Genomic DNA, 22211 nt, shown 5'->3' with positions numbered 1-22211 from the left:
AAAATCAGACTGAGCTTCATATCCCATTATCCCAAAGAACACTGTTCATTCCCAGAGATTAACAACGGTATGAGGCTTTTTAGAGGTCCAATTCTGGTGTATATCTTGCTTTGCAGAGAGTATAGAACATGAGGCCGGGCGCTGTGGCTCACGCCTATAATCCCAGCACTTTGGGAGGCTGAAGTAGGCGAATCACTAGGTCAGGAGATCGAGACCATCCTGGCTAACACGGTGAAACCCCATCTCTACTAAAAATACAAAAAAATTAGCCGGGCGTGGTGGCGGGTGCCTGTAGTCCCAGCTACTTGGGAGGCTGAGGCAGGAGAATGGTGTGAACCCGGTAGGCGGAGAGCCGAGATCATGCCATTGCACTCCAGCTTGGGCAACAAAAGTGAAACTTTGTCTCAAAAAAAAAAAAAAAAGTTTTTTTTTTTTTGGTAGAGATGAGGTCTCCCATGTCGCCCAGGCTGGTCTCAAACTCCTGGCCTCAAGTGATCCTCCTGCCTCAGCCTCCCAAAGTGCTGGGATTACAGGCATGAGCCACCGCACCCAGCCAACACAACTTTAATGTATTTAGAGCTTCTCTAGAATCATTCTGGAATGAAACAGATTTATTACACATTTCATCAGAAATTTAAATTTAAAAAAAAATTCTAAACAACTCTTATTTGTAGACCCCATATACACATGACAGAACTTAGTCCTGTGATTTTCCTATTAAACTCCTGCAGCCTGCTCGGACCTTCGTTTACATTCACTATTCTCCTATGACCACCTCCCCACTACTAGTCCACAAGCAACCGGAGGTCGGTGAACCAGTCCCAATCCCCTCTATACTCCTAGCCCCTCTACACCCCTGGCACATGGTAATGGCTGCAAAAGTATCCGAACAAAGCATCTATACATTACTACTCTGAGCTCTGGGTCACACTCAGGCACTTTGCATCACAAAAAGACGTTATTCTCTTCCCAGTTCTCCTAGTGCTTTCTCAATCCTTCTGAGCAGGTCAAGGAAAAGGCTCAATGTAGTGCTAGGTTACCTTCAACACCTCTCCATCTCTTGCTAATTTTCCTTTTTAACCAAAAGAGAGTATGCCTCATGCTGTGAACAGGCAACAGTGCTGGCTAGAATTTAATAACTGTTTGGGGTTTATTTATGGTCACCTTCCATTTACCTAATGACGCTGTTTTTCCATTATTACAGTGACACAAAGTCTCCTTTTCAAATACATTTGTTTTACAAGTGAGTCAACTGCAGGGGAAAATAATATTAAGTGAAAAATGAAATAGAGACAGCCGTGGGATATCGCAAAATAGTAAAGGTGGTTCCTTTAGGAATGATGTAAGCTTGGGGGACCTAGTCTAGTTCTCCCATTTTATAGATGGGGGAAAAGCTTCAGAGCGAGGGCCCCAGTGATGGTAGAGGTAGACCCAGGAGTAAGAGCCAGAGTCTGGGCCAGGCACGGTGGCTCATGCCTGTAATCCCAGCACCTTGGGAGGCTGAGGTGGGCGGATCAATTGAGGCCAGGAGTTCAAAGCCAGCCTGGCCAACATGGTGAAATCTCGCTGATACTAAAAATACAAAAATTAGCTGGGGCCAGGCACGGTGGCTCACGCCTGTAATCCTAACACTTTGAGAGGTCGAGGCGGGCGGATCGGGCCACCGCACTCCAGCCTGGGTGACAGAGTGAACCTCTATCTCAAAAAAAAGAGTTAGCTGGGCATGGTGGTACACATCTGTAATCCCAGCTACTCAGGGGGCTGAGGCAAGAGAATCCCTTGAACCTGGGAGGCGGAGGTTGTGGCGAGCCAAGATCACGCCACTGCACTCCAGCCTGGGAGACAGAGGGAGACCCTGTCTGGGAAAAAAAAAAAAAAGAGAGAGAGCCAGAGTCTAAGTCCGGACATCTGCCTGGGACCTGCAATCTTGCCAAATCCAGCATGTCCTACACCTTTCCCAGAACCAGAAACAGGTCTCCAGAAGGGGAGTGGGTTAACACCAGCTGATCATACTCATAATGCCTAACTCATAGTCACCTTTAGTAGCTGGAGAAACAAAAGTCGTTGTGCAAGTGTTTTAAATTTTTGCCCCATCACATGGAAAAAGTACCTAGGCTGACAAATTTCTTCCCATCATTAAAACATAAAGATCTGCATTAGTCACTTAGTGAAGTAAAACCCACACAAATTCTACCTTTGGGAAAGGTGTTGGGCGTTCCCTGGCTACACCAGAGACGGCCTAAAACTGACATTTGGTAGCGCGGCAGTATTAGAAATCTGGCCCAATTATGAACAGCAGGCAGCTGGTATCCAAGCAGCAACTGGGGGAAGTACACGGTTCATGCAAGACACAGACAGATTCCTTCGATCCCTCAGGGCAAAGACTATACTAGCCAACTCCTCAAATACTGACTCAAAATACTGGCCCCCAACCTCCCATATCCATTCCTGTCCCAGGAGCCAGAGAATTCCCTGTTGGCAGCCTCCTCTGTCACCCTAGCCCAGTGACTTTGATGCTGTTTGTACAGGGTATAACCCAGAAGTCCAGTTTCCAAGCACTAACCACTGTAAAAATATTGTCGACAGCTCCATGACACCAGGTTGGATAGTGAGGGGTTTAACGCCACACCCAGGGCAGCAAAAATTTTGACAGATGGCAGGCGGCCCCACCATGACCCCAGATGCCAAAGAGCTAGGAGGGAAGTGCTGCCCAGGGCCAAGGCAGGGACGAGTCAGACTCCTGGGGTATGGGAGCAGCTGGCACAGCCACCCTTTACTCCAGGTTGAAAGCACACAAGGCAGTCAGCACAGCCTCAGCCTCAGGGAGGATGTAACCCTGGCAGTCCCTGACGTGTCTCTCCAGCTCCACCCTCCTCCACGAAGCCCTGAAAAGAGAAGCGGTAGCCCATGGCATGAACGTTAAGACTTATTTTTCCAAGGCTAAGCGGGAAGTGCAGGGTCTCACAGCAACATTACTGACACTAACACCACAATAGCAGCAGCTCACATTTACCAGGCACTTAGTATGAGCCAGGCACAGTGCCAAGAACTTTAGATGCACCTTCTCTTTTATACCTAAGAACTCTGTAAGGCAGAGCAATTTTTGTTTGTTTGTTTGAGACAGTCTTGCTTTGTTGATCAGGCTGGAGTGCAGTGGCATGATCTCGGCTCACTGCAACCTCCGCCTCCCAGGTTCTAGCGATTTTCCTGCCTCAGCCTTCCGCGTAGCTAGAATTACAGGCACATGCTACCACGTCTGGCTAATGTTTGTATTTTTAGCAGAGATAGGGTTTTGTCATGTTGGCCAGGCTGGTCTCAAACTCCTGGCTTCGAGTGATCTGCACGCCTCAGCCTCCTGAATTGCATGAGCCACAACGCCTGGCCGCTGTTAGACAGACCATTTTAGGATCACATTCAGCATATGGACGACAGACTCCTGGAGGGAAGCAGCTCCCTGGTATCAGCCAGCTAGCTACAAAGGAGCAAAGCCAAGACTCAGGCCCAGGAGCAAACACAAGACCAGGACCTTACTGCTGCTGCTGGGAGAGCATATTTCCAAGAGGGTGGTCTGGGACAGGGAAAACCAGGAAAGAAAAAAAATGGGAGGGAAGGCCAGGTGCAGAGGCTCATGCCTGTAATCTCAGCACTTTGGGAGGCTGAGGAGAGAATATCCCTTGAGCCTAGGAGTTCAAGACCAGCCTGGGCAACATGGCAAAACACTATCTCTACAAAAAAATGCAAAAGTGAGCCAGGTGTGGTGGTGTGTGCCTGTGGACCCAGTTACTCAGGAGGCTGAGATGGGAGGATCACCTGAGCCCTGGAGGTTGAGGCTGCAATGAGCCATGATCGTGCCACTACACTCCAGCCTTTGCCACAAAATGAGATCCTATCTCACAAAAAAGAGAAAGAAAGAAAGGAAGGAAGGAAGGAAGGAAGGAAGGAAGGAAGGAAGGAAGGAAGGAAGGAAGGAAGGAAGGAAGGAAGGAAGGGAAGAAAGAGAAAAGAAAAGAAAAAAGAAAAAAAAGAAATGGAAGGGAAGGGCATTACAGGAGACAAAAGAAAGGGTGAGGAAGGGCAATGGAGCTACTTAAAAAAAAAAAAAAAAAAAAGGAAGGCTGGGTGCAGTGGCTCACGCTTGTAATTCCGGCACTTTGGGAGGCCAAGGTGGGCAGAATATGAAGTCAAGAGATTGAGACCATCCTGGCCTGGTGAAACCCCATCCCCACTAAAAATACAAAAATTAGCTGGGCATGGTGGTGGCACCTGTAGTACCAGCTACTCAGGAGGCTGAGGCAGGAGAATCGCTTGAACCTGGGAGGCAGAGGTTGCAGTGAGCCAAGACTGCACCATTGCACTCCAGCCCAGCGACAGAGCAAGGCTCCATCTCAAGAAGAAGGAAAAAAAAAAAAAGGAGGCTTGTCCAGAAGACCAGAAATGTAGAAATGCCACTCATGATGGTTCCTACTCAACAGTTATCCAAAAACCCAGGTTGCCTCTTCTTCTAAAAAGAGTCTTTTAGGTAAGAGAAGGTATCTTTGACCTGTTTCTGGGAGTATTCCCAACCACCTTTTACCTTCCTAGATAATTGGGTCGCTTCTTCATCTAGTCTGGAGAGATCACCCCCAGGTCCAGGAATTAGGGGTGTGAAAGACGGGAAAGGAGAAAGAAGAGAAAAAGGAGGTGGGGGGGCATAATGACCACCATTCATGGGGCACTTACCCCAGCCCCCACCACCGCCTCCAAGGACTGGGTCAAGTGATTTATCAGGATTATATCATTTTATCTTCGACAATGCCAGAAGTGGGTACTGCTATAGCCTGGGACACAAACTCAGATCAAATAACTTTCCCCAAGTCTGCCAGCTAGAAAGCAGCAAGGTCTATCTGACCCATGCTCTGAAGCACTCGGGAAGTGGCTGGATCTGTATCCAGAAGTGGTTTCCATTCCATCTCCTTTGCCTCCTGGCTGAGACAGGATGGCTTCATGAGCCTGGTATTCTGAGGGCTGTTGGGAAATGGTGCCTCCAAAAAACAATACAATGAAGACCTTAGGGCTACCTATAATTTTCAGACTTCTCAAAGTTCCCAGGCAGTCAAGGGTGAACCGAGCTGCCCAACTACATTGTCAGGCTCACATCTGAAACATGTTTAAACAGCTAATGGAGCTGAGCAACTAAAAGCTAAATGAGTTTCTATGCTGGGCTGCCTATGAGACAAGGTCACAATAGTTACCAAGTATAATAACTATTATTAAGAGATCTCGGCAGTCCCAATAAAAGTGGGTCCTAAAAACTTTTAAGAGACAGAAAGTAGCTGGAACACCTCCATGCCGTGGTTGACCAAACATACTTCTAGACCAAGGGAGACTTACAAACCACAATAAGACTCAAATGAGACCTTACATTTAAATGCTGGACAAAGCTCAGCAATAACTCAATTGAGGACGAATCTCATCATAACCATCAGTATGACCAAAATTATTTCACAAAGCGCTTCCAGTCCACAGTCACTTTTTTCCTGAGAAAGGAATCTCCTTCTTCCCTGTTCTGATTAAAAAGCAACTGTAAGCAAAATTCCCTAAAAGTAGAAAGATTCATTACAATTCTTCGCAGGTGATGTTTTTTCTTTATATTTTTCTGTGTTCTTGCAATTTTTTGCTAAGAGTAAGAACTACAGATATAACTTTTTAATGCTCCAATAAAAACTTATTAGAAGTGACTTTCAGGCCAGGCACAGTGGCTCACTCCTGTAATCCCAGCATTTTGGGAGGCTGAGGCAGGCGGATCACTTGAGGTGAGGAGTTCGAGACAAGCCTGGCCTTCATGGCAAACCCTGTCTCCTGTCTCTATAAAAATACAAAAATCATCCAGGCATGGTGGCACGCGCCTGTAGTCCCAGCTACTCAGGAGGCTGAGGCAGGAGAATCACTTGAACCCAGGAGGCAGAGGTTGCAGTGAGCCAAGATCGCAGCCTGGGTGACAAAAGGGAGACATCATTTCAAAACAAAAAACAAAAAAGGCTGAGTTCAGTGGCTCATACCTGATCCCAGCACTTTAGAAGGCTGAGGCCGGTTGATCTCTTGAGGTCAGGAGTTCGGGACCAGCCTGGCCAACATGGTGAAACCCTATCTCTACTATAAATACAAAATAGCCAGGCGTGGTGGCATGCACCTGTAATCCCAGGTACTTGGGAGGCTGAAGCAGGAGAATCGCTTGAACCCGGGAGGCGGAGGTTGCAGTAAGCCAAGACTGCGCCAACGCACTCCAGCCTGGGTGACAGAGAAAGACTCTGTATCAAAAAAAAAAAAAAAAAGCAGCAGCAGCAGCAAATTTCAAAGACATGCTGAGCTGATGTCTTTCCTTGGGAAAGCAGTAAAATAGGAAGATTAAAATCTCAGACAAGGATCTGAGTAATAACCACATACTCACTGGCCAATCTGGGTGTGCCTCAGTTTTCTCATCTGCATAATGGGAATTACAACAATAACTACTTCTCAGAATTGCAATGATATTTCGTATAGCTATTAGTAAGAAGTGTTTACCACAATGCCTGATACTTAGTACTTGCTCTCTCTGCATTCACTATAACTAATGAAACTGTTACTATGATTGTGACTTTCACTCGTTTCCTATTAAATTCATTTTCTGAGCTTCACCTGGAAAAGGACTTGTTCTCTAACAGTTATTGAAGCAAATCACAGATGTCCAGAGAATGAACATGAAATACTAAGTTCTTTTTTTTTTTTTTTTTTTTTTTTGAGACGGAGTCTCGCTCTGTTGCCCAGGCTGGAGTGCAGTGGCCGGATCTCAGCTCACTGCAAGCTCCGCCTCCCAAGTTCACGCCATTCTCCTGCCTCAGCCTCCAGAGTAGCTGGGACTACAGGCACCCGCCAACTCGCCCAGCTAGTTCTTTTTTTGTATTTTTTAGTAGAGACGGGGTTTCACCATGTTAGCCAGGATGGTCTCGATCTCCTGACCTTGTGATCCGCCCATCTCGGCCTCCCAAAGTGCTGGGATTACAGGCTTGAGCCACCACGCCCGGCCCAAAATACTAAGTTCTTTAAGTTCAGCATCACAGTCCAAAAGTGAAGTGTTCCACCGGGACCCCAGACCCAGCTGTCTACTACATATAATTCCCACTTCACTAAAGGCAGCAAAGAGCCACTGTTTTGCATTTTCTGAATTGCAAATAAGTCAATGTACCAGACTTAATACTCAACCTATTATGCTAGAGACTGTTTATTTAACAAGTTATTTATTAAATTTCTATTAAGTGCCAAGCTCAGAGCCACAGAGATAAACAAGAGACACAGCGCCTGCCCCTGGAGCACTGAAAACCCGTGGGAACGTAAGAAGGCCATTTAGAACACCAATACGGCTCAGTAAGAGGGCAGTGTGGCCAAGCGCGGTGGCTCATGCCTGTAATCCCCACACTTTGGGAGGCTGAGGCAGGCAGATCACTTGAGCCCAGGAGTTCAAGACCAGCCTGGACAACACAGCAAACTGAATCTCTACAAAAAATACAAAATTAGCCAGGAGTATTGGTGTGTGTGCACGTAATTGTGACTACTTGGGAGGCTGAGGTGGGAGGATCACTTGAGCCAAGGAGGTCAAGGCTGCAGTGAGCTGTGATGGTACCACTGCACTCTAGCCTGGGTGATAGAGCAAGACTCTGTCTCCAAAAAAAAGAAAAAAGAGAAAAACAAGGTGTTGGGTGCCCAGGAGAGGACCTCACGCCCAACTTTGGGTGTGACTCCCCATGGATGTCAGACAAGAGTGCCAGAAAAAGGGAACAGGAGAGACAATTAGGTAAGAGGTACATGCCTGCAGGAAGTGTAATGTGACACCTGGATTACTTCCTGTGAAGGACTCCCTGACGGGAGAGCCATTCCCCAGGTGCTAGCTTTCCTCCTTTGGTGGAGATAAGGAATGTGACAAGCCACTGCCCAGGTGCTTTCAAGCCAATTCTCCCAAGGCGCCTCGCTCAGAACACATTCCGGGTTCTGCCCCCGATGGCTGGAAGCTCCACCGAGGGCCCCCGTCCCAGTGGCAGCACATCCCTGGTCTTCCAGCAGGTACCCCTGCCTCTGCTGAGAGGGAATCTTGTAAACAGAACCCTGAACTCTGCTCAACTGATAGCACTATAGACTCACAAAGGCCTTTTAGGGTCTCAGCTCAAAGGCTTTGCACCTCAGGTCCCCTGGGAGGCAGGGCCTGGTCCCATACTCTGGCCTGCTTTACCCCACACCAAGGGAACAATCAGTTTGTTCCTGGGCAAGAAGCACCAGGCCGGGCCCCTGCTCCCACAATAGGCTGTAGATGCCAAACCATTCTTGTGTCCCTGGAATCTGATAAACCACTTCAAGGAGGTTTAGGGAAATCAGGGTGATACGCACAAGAAGTGTGGTACAAGCATGATAAGAACTTATTTTCTTGGGACACGGGGGAAACTGAGAAATCTTATTTTAGCCACCAAGAAACCTTTCCTGGCCTCCCTAGGAGGCCTGCCTCTCCCTCAGTCACACTCAGCACAGGCGGAAGGTAGCACCGCTCCTGTCTGTAGAAGGCAAGCTGACTGCTGCTTGCCATTTTTCATCTTAAAGTCTGAATTTATGGGCTGCGGCAAATTTACATAGTGCCTGCCACAAATCCCCACCCATTTCCCTATAGCTCGAATGCCAAAATTCCACCCTGCGTTCCAAGTAACTCCAACCTCTTTAGTAGCTTTTTTTTTTTTTTTCTGGAAAGGAAATTCCAGAAAAGTTGTCTGGCGTGGTAAAGGCTGACAGCCTTATGAAAATACTCAGAAAGGTGACCCATTTAGTCAAAAGAGCTTTCAGATCTCTATGAGAAAAGGAATTCATGCCAGCATAAAGGGCCTTCAGAGAGAGAGAACAGGAGTGCTGTGTTAACACCCAAACCTTTCAGCAAGCCAGCCCTGCCACGGCTGGGGAGGCTGAGCCCTGAATGGGCTGGACAGACCAGCTTTCTGTCTCGGGAGAGGTGCGCCTCAGGAGATGCCCGTGGGGATCACAAGTTCAGCTCTGGCTCACGCAGCTTCTTGCTGCAGTGCACAGCAAGAGGTCTGCCCACGAGGCTACCTGCAGATGAGCCGAAAGCCGCCTGGCTGGATTGGAAGCAGGCTGCCCACTTGTGCCAGGGCCATGAGACTGATAAAGGCGGGGTGCCAGGCCTGGAAAGAAGGGTGCAATTGCTGGGCTCACCAGCAAACACAACCCAGCACACCCTCCCACCAGTTAAATAAGGTAGCAGAAGAAAAGGCTGTGGGTGAACTCATTCCTGACAGAGCACAGCTGTGCCTATGTCCACTGTCACCAAGGATCTCCTGGCATAGTTGGCTCTCAACAACACTCCCCCCAGCACGCACGTGCGCGCGCACACACACACACACACACACACACAGACATGTCCTGTGGTGTCATGGTGTGTGCTGTGAGCCCTGCAGCCACGAGGAGTTTCAGGGGCTTCTCTTTCCTCACCTCTGGTTTCCAGACCTCACAAAGAAAAGCCCTGCCCACCTTCCCCAAAGCAACCTTTAGCTAGTCCCTATTGTCCACACCTGCGGTGACATTACTGCCCCCCCCCCTCCCCCCGCGACCAAAGACAGGGAAAGAACTAGAGCAATGTCTCCAAAAACTGTGGAAAGGTCCCAGTCAGAGCTCCATGGTGTGGGAAAAGATATATGGCAGGTAGCCCCCAGAAAGTTTTGTTTTGTAGAAGGAAATTTCAGTTTCACATGAATCAAGTGCAAATGAGTCAAGTTTGGAGGAAAGCAAAACAAGAAGAAAAAAATCCACAGAAGCAGAAAACAGTCTCTTCCATACCCTCTCACTACAATATATCTATTTTACTTTACAGAGTGTCAAACCCAACTTTGATACAAAAGTCCTTTACAGCATGATGCAGGCAGGGATTAAGCTTGACCTGTAAAGTGAGGCTGAGCCGAGCCTCAGTTTTCTCATCTGTAAAATAGAAACAGATGTCAACCTAAAAGAAAGAGGCTGCTGAGCCTTAAAATTTAAACTATTAAAGAGTTTACCTGAGCCAAAGTGAAGACCAGCTGCCTGAAAAACTCAGGCCCAAGTAACCTTGGATATGAGCTCTGTTTGGCCTTTGTTACAAGCAGGTTTTTAAAAGCAAAAAAGGGGACAGACAGGCAGTGGACTGATACAAAGTTGTTTGTCAGGAATTCCTATTGGCTTACAGAAATAGCATTGATCAGTGGTTGACCATCCATCATTAAGCTATAGGGTGTGGATTATAGTATTGCGTGCAGCATTATTAGATTAATTTATAGCTAATTGTGACAATAGCAATTTCTTTGTTTCAGAAATGGGTCTCACTCTGTCACCCAGGCTAGAGTGCAGTGATGTAATCATAGCTCACTGCAGATGAACTCCTGGGCTCAAGCTATCCTCCCATCTCAGCCTCCTAAGTAGCTACGACTATGCAGGCTTTTGCCACTGCAACCAGATAATTTTTTAATTTTTTTGTAGAGATGCGATCTCACCCAGACTGGTCTTGAACTCCTGGCCTCAACAGATGCTCCAGCCTTGGCCTTCCAAAGTGCTGGGATTACAGGACAGGAATGTACCACCACACCTAGCCAGCAACCAATTTTAAGAAATGAATACATAGGCAGGGCACAGTGGCTCACACATGTAATCCCAGAACTTTGGGAGACTGAGGCAGACAGATCACTTGAGGTCAGGAATTCAAGACCAGCCTGGCCAACATGCTGAAACCCTGTCTCTACTAAAAATACAAAAAATTAACTGGCTATGGTGCCAGACACCTGTAATCCCAGCTACTAGAGAGGTTGAGGCGGGAGAATCGCTGGAACCCAGGAGGCAGAGCTTGTAGTGAGTCAAGATCGTGCCACTGCACTCCAGCCTGGGTGACAGAGTGAGACCCCATCTCAAAATAAATAAATAAAATTAAAATACCAAAAGTAGCCAGGCAAGGTGGCAGGCGCCTGTAATCCCAGCTACTCAGGAGGCTGTGGCATGAGAATCACTTGAACCCTGGAGGCGGAGGTTGCCATGAGCCAAGATTGCACCACTATGCTCCAGCCTGGTAACAAAGCAAAACTCTGTCTCAAAAAAAAAAAAAAAAAAAAAAATTAAAAAACTAAGTCAATGAATACATAGCTCAAAGAGGGTACTAGAATGTGATTGCTGTCTCATTTAATGTCTTTCCAGGCCTGATACTTTAAAAGGACTCGCCTTCCTCCGATAAAAGTTCTTTTGTTTTCTCATAGATGTAAAGCCACTAGTTTTGCAGAGTTCATGAGGTTTAGAAGTAGTATAAGTAAGACAGACCAATGCTCAGCAGATGGCAGGTATGAGAAATACTTGATGTTATATTAGAGGATAAATATCCTCAACGGTGCACGCCTCAACATTCGGTACACAGTCAGCAGTATTTGTATGTATTCTTGGTACCAAGAAGAGCCAAGGAATAGTATGTAGGAGGACAAGGATCCTCCTTGCCAAGCTTTCTACATGTGCTGCTTAGAAAAGCCAGGTTTTGATCATGGGAAAGGGAGAGACTCAGCGGCTCTGTCACAGTAACTCAGTCTGATAGGCAGTCTTGACTAAGTGAAAAACCAAACTGCTCCTTTGCTTATAATACAAGAAAATTTTGGCCAAGGACATTCTACTGCATGGGATCTGGCCAAAACTGTTCTTTGGTAAATGCTGTTCTCAAACAATAGGCGTAAGTAAAATCTCATCAAATTGTTTTTAAAAATAAACTGTTTGCAGAAGAGTTACAACAACCATCTACAGTTTATCAAAGGAACACATTTAAGGCAGCTGCTGTAAGGCTCTTAGAGGGCAGGAGCTTCAAACATAGCTCAGTATTTTTCTTTGTTCTCTTCCCCTCCCACAGAATAAATCCTGACACTGGCCAGGCGCGGTGGCTCACGCCTGTAATCCCAGCACTCTGGGAGGCCAAAGTGGGCGGATCACCTGAGGTCCGGAGTTCAAGACCAGCCTGACCAACATGGAGAAACCTCATCTCTACTAAAAACCCAAAAAAATTAGCCAGGCGTGATGGTGCATGCCTGTAATCCCAGCTACTTGGGAGGCTGAGGCAGGAGAATCACTTGAACCCGGGAGGCGGAGGTTGCAGTGAGCTGAGATAGCACCACTGCACTCCAGCCTGGATGATAAGAGCAAAACTCCATCTCAAAAAATAATAATAAAAATAAAATGAAATAATAAATTGTGATACTAAGCAGGCCTGATTAAAATACCCAGTAATTCTGTCCTCTATACCATCTATACCTATTCGCATCTACTGGTTCATCACTTTAGTCATAAAGAGACCCATTTGGTTTTCTAATCATTTTCCCCAAAAAGCTTCCTTCCTGGTACATGGACTCAGTTTCCTATGAAAAGTGAGCTAGGCACCTTAAAAACACAAGATCACTTCTCAGGCTCCCGAAGAAGAAAGTATTGTTGTTTATTATACAGTAACCTGAGCCAATTTAGGGATTACTACGCCCGTTTAATGAATAACTAGCAACAGTAATGTAAGATGTCTTCTAGTAGAATGTCATGAAAAGCAATTGTAATCATTATAAAAGCAAGAAATAGCCCCATTTAGATTAAAATGGCTCATTCCATTGAATGTTTTCATTTAGTTAAACTTATTGTTGGGGGAAGGGGTTACAATTACAGATCCAGCTCCTTAATTTAGAATACTCAAAGATGAAAATTAGAAGCAGAATAACAAGAATACGGAAAAAAGAAAAAAACTAAATGGGGAAACACAAGCCTTCACAGGAGCCTCCAAAAGAGGTATATGCACTCCAAGGGCACACAAGATAATCCGTTAGAGCCAGAAAAAAAACCAGATTTTATATTCGGATTTGTCATCTAAAAAGAAACTAAGCTTTACTAATATTTAATATATAAATTGACGGCAGAATATGTTTATAGCTTATAAATATATATAAACATATAGATATAAATATGAATATAAATATATATATATATGAGGAAGAGGCACATACAAGACTTTCTTCTAATAGGAATGATTGGAGCAACAGGTGATATGCCTGAGATAGATGACCCCTTTCGCCTGGGTTTACCACCCTACACTAAACAAGGGGCTGGATGCAGTGGCTCACTCCTGTAATCCCAGCACTTTGGGAGGCCAGGCGGGTGGATCACCTGAGTCAGGAGTTCGAGACCAGCCTAACCAACATGATGAAACCCCATATCTACTAAAAATACACAATTAGCCAGGTGTGCACATGCCTATAATCCCAGCTACTTGGGAAGCTCAGGCAGGAGAATCTCTTGAACCCAGGAGGTGGAGGCTGCAGTGAGCCGAGCTCATGCCACTGCACTGCACTCCAGCCTAGGCAACAAGAGTGAAACTCCAACTCAAAAAATAAATAAATAAACAAACAAACTCAAGGAGCACACCCCATAGGCAGCCTCCAGTCTCAGAAAGTCCTTGGTAAGCCAGCCCTGCCCACCCCTCCACGGCCCCCTGACCTGAGTATCAAGACCTCTAAACTGACACGCTCATCTGCTCCTGTGCTAAATGTTTGTTTGCCTGCCTAATTCTAGTCATGCTTTAGGTCTTAGCTGAAAGGTCCCTTCAGCTAATCTAGAAGGTTCCAGGGAACCTTCTAGATTACCCATACCCAGCCTGGGGGTAGTGCTCCTCCTTTTCAGAGGGCTTGGCACCTAGATCCTTGCTACTCACAGCGCGGTCCACAGAGAGCAGGATCTGAAGCTGGCTGGAAAAGCAGAATCCCAGCCTCCTCCACCCCAGCACCTACTCAATCAGACCTGCATTTTTAACAAAGTCCCCAGGTGATGAGCAGGGGCCTGAACGTTTGAGCAGCTCTCCTCTGCATGGCTCACCCTGCTTGCTTGTCTCTTCTCCTCTGAGCAGTATCTGAGGCAAGCAAAGGACATGATCCTCTCATTCCTGTGGTCCTAGCACCCAGCACAGGGCCTGGTTCAGAGATGGGCTTTCAGATATTTGTTGAATGAGGAAAAGAAGAAGGGATCTTGGGAGACATCTTCATCAGAGGTTCTGAACTTGGAGAAAGTGAACAGCTAACACACCAGATGACAGCAATAGGATTCCAAAAATATCTGGACTGGCCAGAGAATAGACAGAAGACAAGACAAAGTCCTGGACTTGGGTCCAAAAGCACAATATTAATAGTGATAGTGACAACACTGTGCTATAACTTAACCTAATCAAATATAATGCTTCCAGCAATGAAAAGATAGCAACTATTTTGCTCTTGCATTTTATAGACAGGGAAGCAGGCAGAGAAAGGTTAAAAGAGTGGACTAGAGTTGCACAACTGGTATCAGGCAGAGTGCGGATTAGAATCCAGACAGTCTAGCTTCAGACAGAGGCCCTGCAGGCAGAGTGCGGATTAGAATCCAAACAGTTTAGCTTCAGACAGAGGCCCTGAATCATTAGGCTACATCTAGTTTTGCCTAGGATGTGCTACCTGGAGACTGATGTAGCAAAGCTGGCCGGGCCCGGTGGCTCACGCCTGTAATCCCAGCACTTTGGGAGGCCAAGACAGGCGGATCATGAGGTTGGTAGTTCGAGACCAGCCTGACCAACAAAGTGAAACCTCACCTCTACTAAAAATACAAAAATTAGCCAGGCATAGTGGTACACGCCTGTAATCCCAGCTACGCAGGTGGCTGAGGCAGGAGAATTGCTTGAACCCGGGAGACGGAGGTTGCAAGTGCCAAGATCACACCACTGCACTCCAGCCTGGGCAACAGAGCAAGACTCCATCTCAAAAAAAAAAAAGAAAAAGAAAAAGCAGGGTGACTGGCACCCTGACCATGGAGCCACTGGAGGCAGGGCCTAAAGGCTCCAGGCCCTGGGTATCTGCTCCCCCAAGGAGCAGGGCAGCCATCCTCAACTAAGTCAGCAGCCCACTGCATGGTACCTGCCTCACAGCACAAAACCAGGACCCGAGACACAATTTGGCTCCAAATCAAAGCCCTCCTTTAGCACAGACTCTCCAAGAACGAAGGCGGCTGCTGACTGGCATGCTGGCTCCGCTGTTGCTGGGAGAACTCCACAGAGGCCCAACCACCATCTGGAAGTGATTTGGCCCAGAGATTCCTGAACGGGGTGGGAGGTTGGAATGACCAGCCGCCTGGAGCTCCCTGTCCAGCCTGGAAACAAAGCTGGTATGAATGGGCCCCGGAGGCAGCCACAACATACCAGGGGGCAGCCCCTTTTCAGGGAGGCAGGGGGCAGCCCCTTTTAAGGAGGCAACACCCTCTAGGCAGTCCATAGCCATATTATAGCAAGTAGGATCAACCTTAGCCAACCAAGCTGTTCTCCCCAGAGTGCGCTGATTTTAAATGACTTTTCAGTGTGCAAACCTTTCCGGCATGACTTTTGAGATTATTAGACAGTGTCTTATTTAATTAACAGGCATTCACAGAGCACTTACTATGTACCATAAACTGGGCCAAGCACTTTAAAAATTATTAACTTGTTTAATCTTTACAACAGCCTTTTAAGGAGGTGGTTATTATCCCCATTTTGGTGATAAGAAAACCAAGGTACAGAAGTTTCTTAATAGCTACTTAGTGGCAAGTGGGATTTGAACCAAGAATCCTTGCTCTTAACTACTACACAAGTGACATTGAATGCTAATGTGCCACCTTGTTGTACATGGCCCAGAACTTGTTATTAATAATTCTAACAAAGCATGCTACTTTGCTATTTTTTTGTTTTTGAGATGGAGTTTTGCTCCGGTTGCCCAAGCTGGAGTGCAATGGCGTGATCTCGGCTCACCACACCCTCCGCCTCTTGGGTGCAAGCTATTCTCCTGCCTCAGCCTCCCGCGTAGCTGGGATTACAGGCATGCACCACCACGCCCATCTAATTTTGTATTTTTAGTAGAGATGGGGTTTCTCCATGTTGTTCAGGCTGGTCTCGAACTCCGGACCTCAGGTGATCCACCCACCTTGGCCTCCCAAGGTGCTAGGATTACAGGTGTGAGCCACCACGCCCAGCCAACTTTGCTACTTTTTTTTTTTTTTTTTTTTTTTTTTGAGATAGAGTCTCGCTCTGTCGCCCAGGCTGGAGCACTGTGGCACGATCTTGGCTCACTGCAACCTCCGCCTCCCGAGTTCACACTATTCTCCTGCCTCAGCCTCCCAAGTAGCTGAGACTACAGGCGCCCGCCACCACACCCAGCTAATTTTTTTGTATTTTTAGTAGAGATGGGATTTCACCATGTTAGCCGGGATGGTGACCTGACCTCATGATCTGCCCGCCTCAGCCTCCCAAAGTGCTGGAATCACAGGCGTGAGCCACTGTGCCCAGCCAACTTTGCTACTTTTTAAGCACTCTCTGTACTGCCTAAAAGACACGCTGGCATCTGCTAGACGTGCAAGAAAGAGCAGAACTTTAAAGTTATTTGGAAATTATTTTGGTAGTAGTAGCACAAAAGGGAGAGGAAGGAAAAGGAGCTGACTGGACCAGTGACCCGCCACCCTGGAAACTGCCCAGTGACCCGAAGTCTTGGGAACACATACCCTGCCTGCTCTGGCGCTGGCCTGGTGCAAGTCAGTCAAGTAAACTTTAGGGTCAGACCACATCCTCTGAAAAAGAAACAATTTCTTTCTCTAAAGGCCCAAAACAAAACACACCACCCAAACTTCTAGGCCTTGATCATCATTCTTGGGCTGAGAGACCCCTTTTCCTCCCAGCTGGCTGGGCTGCCCCATGTCAGAAAGGTTTTTGGAAAAACAAGTAAATAAAACTGCCAACTCCTGGCAAACATCTGAAATTAAAGACACTGAGGCCTCGCTATGAACTGCCCACCACATAACAAGAAACGTAAGGAAATTTTCAACTTTTGGATGGTGCCTAGGGGCCTACCTTACAATGAACCACAAACGTGAATAAATAGCCAGGATTGTGTTTCAGTGAATTCTAGGCAGAAAAGCCAGAGTCCTCTGGCAGCTGTTGAACCACCACCTATCTCAGAGTTGGAGGCATGTACACAATTCTAATGACTCCCCCAACTGTCTGGCCTTATCCAAAGCATACAAAACCCTGTATTCGTTCAACGATACCTTCCCTGACGATGGAATAAAACATCATCCATTGGGCAGTAGGAAATCTCAACCAACCAACCAAAAACAAAACATAATGAGGAAAACACAAGAGGCAAACTGACCCCACTTAATTCCCAGCTGACTCTCAACTTGTGAGACGCTCATCACAGCCCAGATGATTCATCCTGCCAATCATGGAAGGCCCTGACATCCCTATTTTGTCGAAGGTCAGAGGTTCAGAGTATGGGTATCCAGCCACCACCCTAACACCTAAGACTTGCAAACCTAGTGTGTCACAGGACCCTCTGATGTGGAGAGAAAAGCTGTATTTTACTCATCTCTGAAACTGGAAGGCAAGTCAGTTAAGGCTTCAATTCAACAGCTGGGCAGACCTGGGTTTCAGACACCATTTACTAGCTAGCTGGGTCACTTCCACAAGTGGCTTCACTCCTGTTTCCCATCTTTAAATAAAGATAATAATACTAACTGCGGCAAGAGTAGGATCAACCAAACAGGAACAACTAGGCTGTACTCCCCTGATTTTGAATGTCCCTTCAGTGTGCAAACCATTCTGGCATGATTTTTTTTTTTTTTTTAAGGCAGAGTCTCACTCTGTCTCCCAGGCTGAAGTGCAGTTACACAAAGACCTCGGCTCACTGCAACCTCCACCTTCCCAGTTCAAGTGATTCTCTTGCCTCAGCCTCCCGAGTAGCTGGGACTACAGGTGTGCACCACCATGCCCAGCTAATTTTTCTATTTTTAGTAGAGATAGGGCTTCACCATGTTGTCCAGGCTGGTCTCAAACTCCTGACCTCAGGTGATCTGCCCACCTTGGCCTCCTAAAGTGCTGGGATTACAGGCGTGAGCCATGGCATCCAGCCCTGGCATTACTTTTGAGATAATTATTAGACAGCACCTTATTTAATTAACAGGCACCATTTTCTAAGCAACACATGCCCAGGACAGAGTTAAGCCCTGAACTCTCTAAGTGACTTGCAGAAGCAGATCATTAGAGATAGGGCAGTAGTTGCTATCAATCAATGATTAGCATGAAGATTCAATGGGGTGATCAATAGAACACACTTAACACCCAGTAGGTGCCCCCCAAATAGAAGCTAGTGTCATTGTCAGCACAATGTAACACAACCTAAGCAGTGAATATATGAACCTTAGTCCAAGCTGGAGGTAACTTTGCCTTGAAGGACCATTACCCACAACAGCCTCAAGAGCTGAGGGAAGAAACCTCCTGCTTTATCCCCACAGCAGTCCTAGCACTTGCCAAGGCTCTCTGTGGTCTCCAGAGGCTGAAAAACCTGTTTGTTGCAAGATCTCTCGGGAGAGCAATTAGACAGCCAATGATACAAGTCATAAATGTGGTCACACCCTTTAACCCAGGAATGTCACTCTGGGGAATATGATCCAAGAAATCATTAAAAAGGAAAAAACTAGAATGTAAGTTGTGGTAGGAACAGGAAGAAGCTGCCAACAGCCCACAGGCCCAGCACAGACGAAGGGGAACTAACCCTGGAATGTCGGGACAATGGGAGTAGCCAGGGCCTGAGTGGATTTGAAAATAAAAATCAGGAGGACCGGGCTGGGCGCGGTGGCTCAGGCCTGTAACCCCAGCACTTGGGAGGCCGAAGCGGGTGGATCATGAGGTCAAGAGTTCAAGACCAGTCCGGCCACCATGCTGAAACCCCGTCTCTCCTAAGAACATAAAAATTAGCCGGGCGTGGTGGCACGTGCCTGTATTTCCAGTTACTCAGGAGGCTGAGGCAGAAGAATCGCTTGAACCCAGGAGGCGGAGGTTGCAGTGAGCGGAGATGGCACCATTGTACTCCAGCCTGGAGACAGAGCAAGGCTCCATCTTGGGGCGGGGTGGTAGGGAGCAGGGGGAGCAGGGAATCAGGAGAACCAAGTAAAAAAATGTAAGCGACCAGACAAAATCTAGAATGAGACCCACAGCCCCAGGCACTGATGACAGACAGTGCTGGAAGTAGCTGCTGCCTTTGTAAACAGTTGGTACATCAGGCAGTCTGTGATTTGCTAGTGCTGCGGTTTGGTTTTGTTTTGTTGTTGTTGTAGAGATTTCATGTCATATCTGGATACTTCTGGTTTACTTTAAGTTTCTTTATTCAGTTAATTAAATAAATACACATTTTGAAAACAAAGAACAGATCGAAGTTGAGCCCAGCTGGGCCTTGGGATTCTTCAGAGGGGAGGCTGGTTTCTGAACCGTAAAGAATTCCAGAAGATTCTGAGGTTATCCCTCCCCAGTACAGGAGATGGACCCCAGAAAGAAGACAACAGCATGGCATGTGGATTTTTCTGCCCGGAAGCCACCCTTGGGGAGGGGGAGGGCTGCTGGAGATCCGCTGGGTGGTGCGGCTGGGCTGGGTGGTGCGGCTGCCCAGGAAGCAGGAAGCAGCCCTACCTGCCAGGACAGGTGTGGGGGAAGAGAAGGGTGAGGCCCTGAGCCTAGGGGAGGCTCAGCCTAGAGGGAATCCCTTTTCCACTGGAGAAAGTCCTGGCAGCCACACCCATCTCCCTTTCTTCCTGTCACTAGGGTCATTATAGTGACCTGGTTTCCTCAGGAAAAGACCCAAGTCACAGGCCAGGGCCAGTCCCTGGTTCTCCTTAGGAAGAGATCCAGACTCAGGACCCTCCCCCGCCCCAACCCACCTACCCACCCACTCCCCCACACACACACGTAGGCGGATATACATTCTCTGCATACAAACATACTCTGCACACCCATTCCGTGTACATGCAAACTCTCTTTGCATATGCACACACTATACATACATGCTATGTGTGTACACACATTCTCTGCACAACATGTCCACATGCACACACACATACTACAAACTCCTTGCCCCTACTGTCACAGCCCACACTCTCAGCAGCCTTGTGGCCCTCCTGGAAGCCCCCAACTATCTCAGACCACAAGGGAAACTTCATCCTTATTCTTCCTCCCCAGTCCAGCTGGCTCAGTCCAGCAAGAGACACCAGTTCCCTCCCTCCTTTCAGGAAGACCCTGGTGTGGGTTTAGGAGGGGAGAGGAAAACAAAGCCTTCTTCTAACTGTCGCCCACTTCCTTCAATTCTCAGCTGGGCCCTACTTGCTGACCTTGGACAGGTCAACTAACCCTCTGGACCCCCTTATCTCTAAAACGGGTCTAGCCTCACCCCAGCTCGCAGGATGTGTAGGGACGGAGATAACTTAGAAGGCTGACGGTACACAGAGAACGCTAGTTGGGCTCCCTACAAGACAGCAATTACTGTTACCACCACCATCCCTAAATTATAACTTCGGCAGCAAGGAGTGGGTTCAACCTGCGGCGCGCGGCCAGAGCTGAGCTGGGAGCAGAGGGAGCGAGGACACACACCCGCGCCTCCCCTTGCAACCTCGGGGCCCACACCCATTCCAGCGACAGCAGGGGAAGGTACCAGGTCTCCGTCTCCACCTGGGCGGGGAGGCCCCAGGCGCAGAGAACGGTTCCTCCCCAGGTCTCATGGTCCGGCCTCCGAGCCAACGCCCATTCAGCTGCCGCAGAGAGCACCAACCTGGGCGCAGCCGGGCGAGCGCTCCGGAGAGCATCTGACTCTAGGGCCCCGCGCCCGGGAATGGCGAACGAGGGTTTCTAGTCCCCTAGCTCCCATACGGGCGCCCCAGGTGCAGAGAAATGCCACAACTCCACCTCTCCTCCTGTGACCCCAGTCCAAACCCTCAACCCTTAGCCAGCCAAAGGTGCACTGCTGGGGCGCACGGCGGGGAGCGATCACACCAGGTCCCAGCCCAGAGGAGGGTACCGGGGAGGGGATCTAGGCCCCCTATATCCCACCCCCGGGGACGACTCCCCCTTGTCTCCGAGGGGGGGGCGCGCTGCGGGAAGTCTTCGCCCTCCCCAGGGGTGCACGCGCGGGGGCGGGTCGGCACCACAGTCGGCTCCTGGGCCTGACCAGAGAACTCACCGATGGACACGAGCTTGATGCTCTCACGGTCCAGGAACTCGAGCGCCACCGACACGTTCTCGAGCTGCATCTGGCGAAAGGTGGGCCGCTGATGGTATTTGCGGTACATGCGCTTCTGGCTGAGCACCTCGAGCAGCGCGATGAGCCGCAGCCCGTCGCTCAGGTCGGTCTGCAGGTTGCCGATGCGTTTGTTCACGCACTTGAGGTGCTCGTTGCACCAGCGTGTGAACGTGTTCTGCTGTATCTTCTTCCAAGGCGCGTCCTCCGCCAGATCTTTCTCGGTTACCGGCATCCTGGTGGCGGGGAGAACGCAACGCGCAACGAGCTGCCGGGGACTGGTGTTTGGAGGCCCAAGGGCCGAAGTAGCGAGAACCGAAGCGGAGCGGGAGCGGGGTTCGAACTTGCTGCTACCGGAGCCACGGCCGATGCTGCTCTGCGGCCGCCCGCCTCCGGCCGCGCGAGGCGCCTGGCCCCGCGCCTGCGCGCTGAGCCGCCCCGGCCCCCCTAAGCCCCGCCCCGTACCGACCCTCCCGCGGAATTTCCTGGGCCACGCTCGCCCCCTGCCGCCTGCTGCAGGCACTGCGCCTCACGGCGTCCTGGGACTCGCGCTCGAAGCCCACCACCCCAGCATGACGTAGGGCTGCCTAAATCACCCCGTCAGCCCTGGGATGGGGGGACCCGCGGGGGCTGGGAGCCGGGCAGAATGGGTCGGGCAGCAATGGGACTTGCGGGAGGGGCGCGCAGAGCGGAGGTCTACATCCACATATACATTCAATAAAATTCAGTGAGGGCTTTTATTGAGCTCCACCTGTGTACCAGGCATTCTTCTCAGAGCCTGCCAACCAGTAGTAAATCAGACAAACGTATTGCACAACCTCAAGGAGTTCACAGCCTTATGAGAGAGAAAAGTGTAAATCCACCATCACCAACAGCCCAGTAGTGGTGGTAAAAATGAACAATAAGGCTTGCTGCCTGTCTTAGGTTCCAGTTACTGCTGTAACAAGTTACCAAAACTTAGTGTCTTTGAAAACACACACGCACAAATGTATTACTGTTAAGTTCTGTAGGTTCGATGGCCCACATGGGTCTCGCTTAGCTAAATTGGCAAGATGCATTCCCTTCTGGAGGCTGTAG

At 48.6% G+C, this 22211-nt stretch overlaps 1 protein-coding gene across 1 annotated transcript in view; it reads right to left on the bottom strand.

The window, feature by feature from the left end:
- Positions 1 to 21369, bottom strand: part of FLNB (filamin B) — a 167002-nt gene extending 145633 nt beyond the window's left edge. The window contains 1 exon segment of the mRNA XM_010360474.2: positions 21078 to 21369. Within this exon segment, the coding sequence (XP_010358776.1) occupies positions 21078 to 21369 (292 nt within the window).
- Between the last annotated feature and the right edge of the window lie 842 nt (positions 21370 to 22211).

The sequence above is a fragment of the Rhinopithecus roxellana genome, chromosome 1, assembly GCF_007565055.1.
Source record: "Rhinopithecus roxellana isolate Shanxi Qingling chromosome 1, ASM756505v1, whole genome shotgun sequence".
NCBI classification, from domain to species: Eukaryota; Metazoa; Chordata; class Mammalia; order Primates; family Cercopithecidae; genus Rhinopithecus; species Rhinopithecus roxellana.
Note: the sequence above shows the minus strand (reverse complement) of the source record. Positions and strands in the feature narration are given on the sequence as shown.